Source organism: Danio rerio, chromosome 24 (genome assembly GCF_052040795.2).
Source record: "Danio rerio strain M-AB ecotype USA chromosome 24, GRCz13ab, whole genome shotgun sequence".
Classification (NCBI taxonomy): domain Eukaryota; kingdom Metazoa; phylum Chordata; class Actinopteri; order Cypriniformes; family Danionidae; genus Danio; species Danio rerio.
The window spans coordinates 25,238,263-25,252,070 of record NC_141044.1 but is presented as its reverse complement, the minus strand read 5'-3'; the positions used below and the strand labels follow the sequence as shown (position 1 = coordinate 25,252,070).

At 35.5% G+C, this 13,808-nt stretch overlaps 1 protein-coding gene across 9 annotated transcripts in view; it reads left to right on the top strand.

Moving 5' to 3' along the window:
* The window catches only part of ctnnd2a (catenin (cadherin-associated protein), delta 2a), a 640,689-nt gene that overhangs the window by 578,693 nt on the left and 48,188 nt on the right, over window positions 1-13,808 (top strand). For all 9 annotated transcript variants that reach the window (XM_087309485.1, XM_087309483.1, XM_087309489.1 and 6 more), the window contains 2 exons: window positions 2,725-2,959; window positions 11,365-11,449. In XM_087309485.1, the coding sequence (XP_087165611.1) occupies window positions 2,725-2,959; window positions 11,365-11,449 (320 nt within the window). The remainder of the gene's footprint in view (window positions 1-2,724; window positions 2,960-11,364; window positions 11,450-13,808) is intronic.

Below are 13,808 nucleotides of genomic sequence, written 5' to 3'. Positions count from 1 at the left end.
CTGCTTACCTCCGTGTGGACGATTTTTCTGCTGTTACCAGTTTGCTCAGTAGCTCGCCATGTTTGTCGACAGACATGAGATGCAGAGACGAATTGACCACAATGATAGGGTGAGATTCTGGCAAAGAACAGTTCCAGAAAGCAGGTAATACAAAAACAAAAACAAAAAATAGATAAACAAGTAAATAACAGTGTGAGAGTGTAGTAGGATCTGTAAACAAGGTAAAAATCAGGCGGCCGTGAGGGGTTTTCTTTTTCTGGTTAGCTTTTGAAAACACTGTTGGTTGGGTTTAGGGAAGGAGGTGATTGGGTCAATCTGAGCTTTTGAAAACTTTGTCAGTTGGATTTAGGGAAGGGGGTTGGTCGATGAGTCAGTCAGTCAGTCAGTCGACAGTGGCCTCTGGTGGATTTACGTGAGAACAGCAGGCACAAATGGCACTCGCAAATAAAATTTGAGATCTAAAAAAGTGTACATAGCGGTCTCTGATGGTTTTGCGAAAATAACAATTGCAAAGAAATTTACCTCCTGGGACGTATTTCGCGATCTTCAGAAACAGATATGGGGCTATGTGTCAATAATGAGCCTGGGTTGAACATTTTTCATTTGAATGAAAGTTTAGTCAATTATTTACCTGACTGATACCACAATGTCTTTTTTTTTCTTTTCCGTCACAGTTTCATGCAGTTGTAATTCCAGGGTAAACTTTATTTGACATTAAAAGTCTACAAACAAACATTATATTTGCCATTTCATTTGGTGTAAAAAAAAACTTTTGTAGACAAATTTAGCCATAATATAATCATCTCATAATGCCATGAGGGTGTGTCCTGTACACCGCTGGGAGAGGAAGGAGCACTCAATATCCTGCAGTGATCATTGTGCTTTGTGATTGCCTGTTAATATCACTTAGTGTGTCTCATGTTTCACTCACACAAACATAAACTCAAGAATCATATTATTTCTCCCAACGGTCAAGTTCTTTATTTTTTTTAAAGTGCTTTGCCAAGTCTTTGTGAATTACACATCCCCTGCTGTTCTTTTAATGTCAGAGTTTCCTCACTTTCTCATATTTTCTTTGCTTTATTCCAGCAGCGTGAGTCATATATCCACTCTGCAGTCAGGATAACACCCCCTCCATAGAAATCCAGTGATGCTTAAACTGACACATCTGACACTCTTGAATCGGCACCGCTCTTGCATTATTATTCTCCAGATTAAGAAGGAATTGTTGCACAATAGTCATACTGACTATGAAAAATGTCATCCTGACTATCATAATTACACCATAATCACCCAATTTTTTACTTTCTTTCTCTTTCTAGTTTTGTGTAAGGTTTCATATCTGAAAGTGTGTCTTAATTTATAATATGGCTTCATATATCAAAGTGTGACCTAACAACTCTTTGTCACTTTATGCTGGACAGCCATACTCATAATGTCGCTTTTATGCTGTAATGTGGCTAACTGTGCTTCATTTTTCCAATTGTGTCTTAATAACTTATAAACAGGTTCTGCATCTTTATAGTGGGAATTAACTCATATGTTGGCTTCATATCTCCCAATAATGTCACTTGTTGCTGTTCAGTGTGACTAAATACCTCATAATATGGCTTCAAATCTCAAATTGTCACTTAATAAGTCACAGTAAAACTGCATGTCTTGTAGTGTGACTTACTAACTCATCATCAGGTTTCACATCTTTGTGTGTGACTTGATTCATATCTTGGCTTCATATCTCAAAGTGTGACTAAATAGCTATGTCATTATGCAGTTCAGTGTAACTTATATTTCATTATATGGCTTCATATCTCATCACGTGACTTACTAACTCATACTTATAAACAGGCTTTATATCTCAAAGTGTGACAAACTATATCTTGACTTTATATCTCAAAGTGTGACTAAATAGCTATGTCATTATGCAGTACAGTGTAACTTATATTTCATTATATGGCTTCATGTCTCATCACGTGACTTACTAACTCATACTTATAAACAGGCTTTGTATCTCAAAGTGTGACCAAATATATCTTGAATTTATATCTCAAAGTGTGACTTGATAACTCTTTATGTCACTTTATGCTGTTGGATGTGGCTAGCTATCTCATAATATGGTGTCATAGCTCAAATAGTCACTTAATAAGTTATAAAAAGGCTTCATATCTCACAATGCGACTTACTAAGTAATTAACGCTTTGTGTCTCATAGTGTGACTAACTCATATATTGACTTTATATCTCAAAGTCTGACCTAATAACGCTTTTTGTCACCTTAAGCTGTTCAGTGTGGCTAACTATCTCAAATTATGGCTTCATATCTCAAAATGTCACTTAACAAGTCATATTAAGATCATGAGATTAACTCATATCTTGGCTTTATATCTCAAAATCTGACCTAATAGCTTTTTTTGTCACTTTAGGCTGTTCGGTGTGGCTAACCATCTCATAATGAGGCTTCATATCTCAAATTGCACTACAAACGACTTATTTCCCTTAACTAATGTTAACAAAGATTATTAACAACTATAATAAATCTATTTTTCTTTATGTTAGTATGGTAAACGGTTATCATTATATTATAGCTTTAAATCTCTCTTGTATTATTATTCTCCAGATTGAGAAGGAATTGTAGCAAAATAGTCACACTGACTGTGAAAAATGTCATCCTGACTATTATAATTGCATCATAATCATCTAGTTTCTCTCTCTTTTTAATTATCTCTAGGTAAATATGCCATGCGAGATCTGGTGCACAGGCTTCCAGGGGGGAACAATGCTAGCGCAAGCAGCGGGGGAACAGCAAACAGCACAGCGGGTAAAACCATGTGCGATGACACCGTTACGGCTATATGCTGTGCCCTACACGAGGTCATCACCAAGAACATGGAGAACGCCAAGGCCTTACGGGACGCCGGTGGCATCGAGAAGCTCATCGGCATTGCTAGGAGTAAAGGAGACAAGTAAGTCGTCTTTTTTGACAATAGACAATAATTTGGCTTCTTATAAATTAACTCTTATATATCTACTTTATAATATATATTTTAATCTCATATTGTCTAATCTTTAAGACAATGTAATCTAATAATGTAGCAAACTTTTTAATATTGTGGCCTAATATCTCATAATTTGGCATTATATCTAACAGTTTGGGTTATTTTTTTAAAACATAACCTTATTTCTCATACTTGGCTTGGATTTTATCACTAACCACTTGCAGTGTTGTCTAAGAAAGTCTAAAATGCTGTGAAGTGTTTGTTAAATATTAGGCAATAGCTTTCTTTTTGTTTGGATTTTTTTCACACCTTGAGGCCATTCAGTTATTTTTTTCACCATAAACTGGAGGAAATAGAGACATTTTATTTTCCAGCTTTATAGTTTCATATTTATGCCAACACCTTTTAAAAGAAAGGAACAGCATGAGTCAGTCCTCAATAAGTGTTTCATGAGCTTCAAGGCCACTGTGTCTACAGATGTTCAGCTGCGTCATGTGTATCCTCAGTGACATGAGTCGCTTAGTGTTTGCTGAACTCAAATGAAAAAGTACACTTGGAGAACATATTCACTTTTGCCATAATATGCAGCAAGAGCTTATGTTTGATTTGGTGCATCCTTCAAAACAATGCAAAAAGTCCCCAGAGACTGTATGTACATTTTAGCTGAATTAAATAGCACTTATGTTATCTTATATGACAAGGAGTAATAGGAGTAAACACATGGATAAATCACGCTATTCGCACGTAAATAGACACGTGAATATTTTTAGATTTCTTGATTCATTTGTTTGTCAAATTGCTTCATTCACGCGATGTTGTGAAATTCACTTCACAATAGACGCGGATTCATGTCATGGGCAGGGCTTCTGTCTCCCCGGTGACTCTAGCTTCGTTGCTAAATGGCTAGCATGGATTTTATTGAAAGAATAGCTGTGTTTATGTGCTTTAGGAAGGCTGATAAACAGCGTATATTCGTTCGGCGCCAAGTCTACCAGATCCATTCAGAGGTGCACCCAGCTCTGTGAGTTTGTTAACTCCTCAAGAAACCATACCTGGATGATGGAAGTTTTCAGCGGTGCTTCTGACTGAGCCGAGACGAGCCTCATTCATGCAAATCATGCCGCAGGATGTCTATTCACGTCTTTGCATTGACTTAACATGTAAATTACTCGCACTTGATACTTCCTCTGCATCTGGTGTGAACGCAGCAGAACCTGTTTTGTTTTCGTTTCGTTTAATTTCTTTTCGTTTCGTTTGTTTATGAAAGGAGTTTTGAAAGCATGTGGTAAATCTTGTGGTGTGGTAAAATAAAATAAAATAAGGATAAAACAATAAAATAAGGATATATCAAAAAACAAAAACAAAATGTTTTATTATATTTTATCCTTAGTTTTTGTTTTGTTTTAAATATATTCGAAAGAAGTTTTAGAATCATGTGGCAAAGCTGGTGGTAAAATAAAGTAAAGTAAAATAAAATAAAATAAAATAAAATAAAATAAAATAAAATAAAATGCAGGTGATATAGAGGATATAGAGAAAATTATATCATTGAAAATTCTATTTACAAATCATCACCTTGGAATTATAAGGTGCATTTTGAATGATTTTGAGATATTAAACTTCAAAGTTTTTGCATTCCATATAGCTAACAGTATGTGTGTAACATTGTTTTTTTTAATATAAAAAGTCTCAAATCGCAGCTTATAAGCTACTTATAAAAAAATCACATAATGTAAGTTTTAATTTTAATTTTATAAGTTGTCATTTAATAAGAATATGTCAATAACTCAACTTTGACAAAAATGTCAGATAAAACCTTATAAATTATAAAGGTGACGAAATGTCTTATGTGTGTTGAACTGATTTTCAAACTTCCTATTGAAAACATTAAAAATATTTCATTTTATATAATTTTTTTCTGTTTTGTTTTGTCTATTTTGTTTTATGCGTTTTGTTTTGGTTTATTCATTTTGTTTTGGTTTATGCATTTTGTATTGTTTTGTTTGATCTCTTTTGTTTTTTATCACTTTTGTTTTGGTTTATCCATTGTGTTTTGTTTTATCCATTTTGTTTTGTTTTATCCTATTTGTTCTGTTTTATCCTAATTCCTTTGTTTTGTCCATTTTGTTTTGTTTTTTTATCCATTTTGTTTTGTTTTAACCATTTTGTTTTGTTTTATCCTAATTGCTTTGTTTTATCCATTTTATTTCGTTTATCCATTTTGTTTTGTTTTGTTTTATCCATTTTAAAACACATAAGTGTTTTGTCTTATATGTGTTAAACTGATTTTCAAAGCTCCCTTTCAAGAAAGAGTAAACGTAAACCATTATAATATTAGTTTTTAGATCCCCTGTATATTGCTTTGCCATTTCATTCTAGACACATTCATCTAATATGCATGCAACAGGTATATCAGCTTCAAACGTGCGTCATTCAATCCAATTTGATGTCAACATCCACTCATCCGTCTGATCTATTTCATAATAATCATGTATTGATCTTTCTACATGCTGCTTGCTTTACTCTCTCAGAAAAAGCCAGCATAGCCAGACTGACAGTTAGTGAGTGAGTGACGAATGCACACTGTCAAAGACATTAGTCTGACCCTCATCAAGCTGACACTTCATGCGACTGCTTCATATCCTCCATCAGCTATTCATACTCTGTGTCCACCCTGTTTGAGCCAATATGGCGGTGACAGCTGCTTCTGGTTTCCTGCTGAGAGGTTATCAAAGGGACAAGCCACTCGGGTGCTTGTTTGTCTAGATATAGCACAAATGCAACCAGTTGATTTAGTAGCAGCAAGTGGCAGCAACGGCATGCTTGTTCCGATATGCATCAGATTTGATTAGGAGCAGTTTGATTCGGTGCAGATTGTAATCAACACAATATGCATGGCAGAGGGAGAGAATACACTCAGCTTGTGGCTGGATGACAGAAATAAAACATTAAAAATAGATTTAATTTGTGGTTAGAGCATCTAGAGAGCATCAATAAAAACAGACATTCAAGCTTACTGTATGACTCAGAGCAGTTACTTTTACCTTGATTACGTTAATCCAATAAAACTTTAGTAGAAAATGCTGCTTTTCTGTATTTATAAAAAAAACTGTAAAATATGAAAGAACTTGTGTTGTAAATCCAAACACTGGGATGAATAATTTACTGGAAACCTTGGCCACTTTTCCCTCTAGGTAACACATTACTTGAAGGCGGTTTTAAAAAGACATGTCATGAATTTCCTTAGCTTAGTTATGCCATTTTAATTGCAAAGATGACATTGTTTGACAGGCACGTGCACACATAGGGCTCAACCTGTGCAGTGCACATGCCCTTTTTAGTCTTGGATAGAAAGTGCCCTTCCAAAATGATCAAAAGTGCCCCCGCGACGCGGCACACCCTCGGTCCCACCCTTCAGTAGGCGCGCGACAACACCGCTCTTGAGTACGCGCGCGACAACACAGCTGATCAGAACGCGCGCGACAACACCGCTCTTCATTACGCACAGCTCAACAGTACGCGCGCAACGCGTGCAGTGAAAAAATATTTATATTGTGTATGACTCCCATGAGCTTGGACAACTACATCTATACATATCTGCAATGACTCGAATAACTTATTATTAAAATCATCTGAAATAGCAAAGAACGCGTTCTTGCAGGACTCCCTAAGTCTATCTAGGTTCTTTGAATTCATCTTCAATGCCTACTCCATCTTACACCAGACATGCTCAATAATGTTCATGTCTGGTGACTAGGCTGGCCAATCCTGGAGCATCTTGACCTTCCTTGCTTTCAGGAACTTTGATGTGCAGGCTGAAGTATGAGAATGAGTGCAATCATGCTGAAGAATTTGCCCTTTTGTGTTTGTAGTGTAATGGGCAGCACAAATGTCTTGATACCTCAGGTTGTTGTTTGATGTTTTTTTTTTTTAAATATACAATTTTTTTTAGTACGTCTACATTTCTAGCACATTGTATATCTTTTATGTGCTCTATAAAATGCTTTTATCCCAATTTCACTTTACTTAGTGACAAATTATGCATTTTTACAGTTTAATAACTGTATTATGACTCATAATAAGAATGCATAAGGCAGCTAGGCTCTTATCAACAATATAAAACCATTCACTTATTTGACAGGACAAAATCTATGTCAACTTACTACTAGTCTTTGCAATAAAAACACAAAATAGTTACATTTTTATAAATACAGTTGTCATGACTAACAAATTAATACTTATAAATACATATATGACTAATTAATACTTAGAAATCCATGTATAATGTGTTATGAACAAATATATTATTGAAAAATACATCACTAATAAGTATTAATAAGCTATAAATATTAGATATATTCATGGAATTGTTATGCATGATTATAAATAATCATCAACTAAGCAATAATTCATTATGAGCATGAGCTTTGTAGAAAGTGTAACCATACATTTAATTATTGGATGGAAGTAAATGTATGGTATTCCAAAATGTGGGTTGAAATAACCAGCGATTTTTGTAATGTAGAGTCAATAGCAGATCTCATGAAGAGACATCAAATTTAATCACTTTAGATTTTATTCAAACTGTGTTCTTTATATTTCCAGACTTTTTTTACATACTACTTTTCAGTTGAAATTGTGAAATCTGCTTCAGAACGCTTCCAAGCAATACCAACGGCATGTCATGACCGAAATGCTGAAATGAGGGATATAATTTGAGACAGAGCCTGGCTCCTCTGCAGATTTGAGCGCATTATAAAATGATCAATGCTAAAAGCTGAGGGGAGGGACAAATCAAACACAGCTCCACCTCTAAGAATCCACGCTGTCACTTATGAGGAGAAATGATGAAGGATGAGTGGCATTCATTTCCTCTATTAAAGCCATGTTCACTCAAGGACGGCAAAGATTTTCCTCTAACTTCATTTCAAGTGGCAATTGTAAATTGTTCCATTGTGTCCTTTGAGCTGAAATGGATTGACTCGGCTCTGCGCAAGACAAAAGACACAGCTGTTCTATCAAATCAGCTGAAGTCAAACAATTTGTGTCATTTCAGAGAACCAAAGGATTGTTTCTTTTGTTTGTGGCACATTGTTAATCATAACAAAAGCTGTAAGATGTTTGCATGGAAAGCTGAGAAAACATGTTGGCTGCATCAAATGCTTCCTTAGGAACAGTCATCTGAGCAATAATGTACCGAGATTGGATTTTCATTTCCTTGTATTAGGCTTTGGTATTTGCGTTTTGATCTTGTGTGAAATCTTTACGTTTTGGAAATGATTTTTTTTAAAAGCTTTTGTTTTAGATGTGTCACTGCTGTCTAGATGTACAGGAGATTTGGGTTTGATTGTTGTTTTATGATGTCATTCATCAAAGCATCAAAGGTACACTACTTTTCAAAACACCAGGGCTGATGAGATATTCCCATAGTTTTGAATGTCAATTTGAATGCTTTATGCTGAATAAAATGATTTATTTTAAGGTATATTGTAATTTATTTAAGAATTTTATCATTCATTTTATGTTATAATTTATTCTTGTTATGACAGCTAAATTTTCACCATCATTTCATGATCACACAATGCTTCAAAACTCAGTCTAATGTGTATTTGTGATACATACATATTTGTGATACAGCATGTTAATCCAAAGAGTAGTTGAATTAAGTATGGCTGACATGAAACTGACATTTTGAAACAGTGTCACTTGACTAATTTGATTTAAAACACCAGATCACATGACTAAAGCGATTCAAAGCATTGATCATTTCAGAAGCGTTCCATGATCTGCAACTCTGCGGTTGACTGATAGGGTTGGAAAAAAATGTAGCCTAGTGGACTGTGCGTGTACACAAAGTAACTGTGTCACAGTTCATATTTCTGTGTTCTCCTTTTGTTGTTATGTCTGTCGCATGGTTGTGTTTGTTTACCTTTCCTTGACAGTGCACATTCCAGTCAGCTGACTAATCAGTGGGGCCACCTGCAACCTATTATTGAGACCTCTGTTTCTCACCTTTAGGGATTCAGTTGTTCTGTTACAAGGATGAAATTTAATCTAATCCAATTGCAAGTAAGTTTATTAGCTAAATTGCTCAGTACAATATACAAGCAAAAGGCTGACAGCAACTCTGGTAGAAAGGGACGGAAAATAAATCACAAGTGCTGGGGAACAGCAAAACAAGACCTGAACAAACAAGACAGGAACAAACATGAACGACTGAATGCCAAAAGGTGAGAAACAGTGTCCTTAAGTAGATCTCAATAATTGGTTAAAGATGGCCTCACTGATTAGTCAGCTGACTAGAACGCCCACTATAAAGGAAAGGTAAACAAACACAGCCATGCGACAGACATAACAAGAAAAGAAAACGCAGAAATATGAATACTGCGCGGCGAGTTCAAATCTCAACTTGTACAAATGCTCTTAAATTATCACTCTCCATTTTAATAATGTTACTTTTTATGATCAAAACAAGACATATTTATTCACAAAGTGTTCATTTAGATGTCAGACCAATGTAAAAAAAAAACATGTTACAAGAATAGATTATTTAAAAACTAACATCTATAGCTGCATTTCCTTGTATTTGAACCTCTGCATGCTAGTCTTGAAATCTCACCACTGCACTTAATCATATGAAATCTCAACTCTACAACATGGGATTTAACATTCAATTTCCTTAACTTCTCTTTGCTGAAGCTGTTCCAGAGCAATAAATTAAAAAGATGGCCACTAGGTTTCACTGTAGAGACAGGTTTTGAAACGTTTCAAAGCTTCGACACATTTGCTTTAACTGTTTTAATGTTTCATGAAGCCTCATTTTGCCCATCACTAAGTCGAAGTCACAGGCGAATGGTCAGAACAGGCAGAAAAGCAACATAAACAATGAAACAAAGGTCAAAACAAGCTAGACAAGGCAGGGAAAATGGTTAGAATTGCTCACTTACAGTTAACAAAACTTAGCAACGATATATGTGTGTGTGTGTGTGTGTGTGTGTGTGTGTGTGTGTGTGTGTGTGTGTGTGTGTGTGTGTGTGTGTGTGTGTGTGTGTGTGTGTGTGTGTGTGTGTGTGAGCGCGTGTGCGTGTGTGCATGCGTGCGTGCGCTGTGCGCTTTATAGTCCATCTGATTAGTCCTGAACAGCTTTAGCTGTGTGATTGCAATCAATAATGATCTGGAACTGGTGTAACAGTGCAGGAATGGATGGGATTTGTAGTTCAGTTCAGTGGCAGGTGTGTAGTTGAGTGAATGGTAGGGGAGTGTTCACCAGCAGTCTGCATGGGCAACACTGATCATAACACTGATATTGAAAACCATTGTTGTGGGTATTTTTTATGGAAATGTTGACACTTAGAAACATGAACAAATGCTATTTTACATTGTTAATCTTAACTAAATAATTTTTGATACTTCTTTTCTTCTCCTTCCGAGTTAATAATACTACAATTTATATTATCAAACATATTAAATTCCCTCATTTATTTCAGCTTAGTCCCTTTATTAATCCGGGTCGCCACAGCGGAATAAACCGCCAATTTATCCAGCATATGTTTTGTGCAGCAGATGCCCTTCCAGCTGCAACCCATAACTGGGGAACACCCATACACTCTCATTCACACACAAGAATGAGACAGAAAAGTAATACTGTTACTTATTTCCCACTGCTAATAAACCATATTTTTTACTTCCGCATTAGAGTTTGCAGTGTTTGGATTTAGACATTTTAAAAATGAATGTATATTGACAAAAATAAAAAAAAATATTCAAAAATTACAAAAAAAAAATTTAATATTTTGAATTGGTGCATTACTTTACATCGTAACATTTGATGGAAGTGAATTTAAAAATGAACTTGCTGTTTAATCAAAAATTAAAGGACAAATATGTTTGCAGTTAACATTAAGAAGGTCACAGTTAGATATATTTAAAATGAACAAGATTAGGCCAGTAAATCTAGCAAATATTGTTGTGTTACTTTCGTCCCTGCTGATGGGGTCAAAAGTAACAATGTGCAACTTTTGTGAAGTTATATTGGAGTTGTTCTACGCTGATACAAAATAACAGCTGATTTTGATAGAACAATGTTGTTGGTAAAAAATATATATATAGCAATTAAATAGCTATTGTGCCTATTTAATATGATATATTATTATATATTTAATTTGATCAATTTTTATATTTAATTTTCAAACATAAATCTTCCACTTTTGTCATCAGATGCCCTTGTTTTCATAGTATGCTTTTTATGATCTGTATCCTGACAATTGTACATTCTTTGAAAATGATAAATGACTGGTGACATCATTGAAAACATGTCCATTTATTGCAGCTGAATGTCTTCTTGACTGTTTTCTTCTCCCTCTGTTTTACAGACACTCACCTAAAGTGGTGAAGGCAGCATCTCAGGTCCTCAGTAGCATGTGGCAGTACAGAGATCTCCGGAGCCTTTATAAGAAGGTAGGAGATTTGCTTCCAACCACGACAGCTGTGTCCCGCTTCATCCGTCCCAACCTGAGGAATTCATTTAACATGCTAACTGATCTCGCCAGAAAATCAAAAAACAAAACAGCACACTTTTACATCCCTCCTCCCAGATAAACATGTGCAATCTACTATTTATTCAGCACAACACTTTGTATCTGCCTGCAAACATTAATCCACGGTGACTAGCAAAGAATGCTCTATTGAGCAGTGTAGCGGCCAGGCTGAAGAGTTACTTCCATTCAATAAATGCTTGTTGCAGCTCCTATTGTGTGAATCTGTTCAGACGTCTCCCTCGCAGATTATTGAGGCAAACTTTGGCCTTGGATCACGCTTACTGTATTCAGAGTGTATTGTGCTGTCTGAAAGGCATTGCGAACAGACTGACGTGAAGAGACCTTGGACGAATGTTTCCATATTTCAATGCAACAGCAATTAGAAGCAGACTTTCAAACTGTCTTCTTTTTTAATTACCAAACTAAAGCTTATTAGCTTACATAATCACACTGCAGCAACTCATATATGGCATGGAGATGTGGTCAAAAGGAGTTCATCTCAAGCCTTAGAAAGGTGATTTAAAGTCTGTGTGGACCGGAAGTTGCTGCTGACTTTTATTTTAGCATGATGATGTGCTTCCAACTGAAATGGAATATTGAGTACGGGCTGGGTTTCTTTTTGTGTGACTGCTCTCATCTTTCACTCGCAGCAAACTACTGGTTGGAGGGGCATAGCTAAGTATATTTCACCCAAACTGACAACATCATGCTGAGTTTACAGTGCACAATTTTCAAAGTAGTCATGTCACTGATGTTTTTACACTGCATGACTCTCTGGGGTAGCGTTCCGTCGCTGCTTTGTCTACACTGCAAGACGGATCGGCGTCAGGGCGTTTCACACAGCATAACTTTAAAATAGGAAGAATCGCTGACAACTTAGTCTCGGTCCACAAACTACTGGACATCTCTCAAAACCCAATACATGTGAGAAGTAGGATGGAAACAAAGCAAAGTCACATAGTATATCTTTTGTTATTAACTACATAATGAGAAAGACGCCTTAATTGGATTTGAAAATGTATGTATTTTGCTCACCTGGCCTTTGAAGGGAATTAGCAATTTCTTTCAAACTTGTTTCTTTGTTGACCCGGTTGCGGTATTGCTCATATCAAACATATCAAACAGACACGTGTGCTCCTGCCAAATTTCCACTAGTTTTCCCTCCATTTCTTGGGTCTAAATAGACTGAAAAGAAGCCTTTTTAAATTCTCCCCCAACCTCCTGCTGTCATTCAGATACTCATACTACTGGATGCTGCGCTCTCATTGGCTGAAGGTAATCGCAGATGTTATTTTCAATCAGTACACATTTCACATGGCATGATTTTGAATTGTCGACAGGTCCAGATATTTAGATTGCGTCTATGATGGGTCACACTATGTGATTGTTACTCACGTGAACGAGCACTTATTTGACTGTGATTTAAGGCATTTGTCGGCCACTTCTCAAAACTTCACGGTGAGTCAAAATCTGAGCTAAAATCTTAACTCAGCATTAGAGAAGGCCAATCCAGAGCAGAAGCAAATAGATAGATTTTGATTTAAAACTGCCAAAGTTGTTTTTTGTTTATGCATAGCAAAATGTGCCAGCAAAATAAGCATTATAAATATTGATTTCATGAGTTTCATGACTTTATATGGTTTTTAAGATGGGCTGGTCTGAAAATTCCAGAAACTATTTTCATGCACAACCATCTCTACTCTGTGAAAATATCTATAAACTAAGAGTTTTACATAATTTCTGATTCATGTGTTTATTACAATTTTATCCTTTTATTTATGCTTTTGAACTGCATTACGGGACATTGATATTTCTTAAAACCACTTTTAACCCTTGAAAAGGTCAAAAAGGTTACTTTTATCAACATTTTTATTATAGTTTAAAGTGATATATTGTCTGGGTTGGTGCTGTATATTACAATACAAGAACTGCCAGTACATTTTCTGCTATTTTACAGACTTATTTCTCTCTATATTATTTCTTATGCATTATATTATTTAACACTACTAAAATGTCAATAAATGTCACTTTGTTAAACTGTAGAGTTAAATTTTCAACATCAAAAGTCGACAGAGCAGAGATCAAGGTCCGATAATGCAATTCACAACTGTAAAAAAAAAAAAAAAACACTTGTGAATTACTAAATACAGAAACTGTTAATTAATTTATATTGCTTGCAGTGTAGGGTTTAAAGATTTTTTTTTTTAAAGAAAAGTTTTGTCAGAAAAGGAAAAAAGGAGCAGCCGCTCTGTTTGTGAAAATGCCTTGTTTCTACCAGA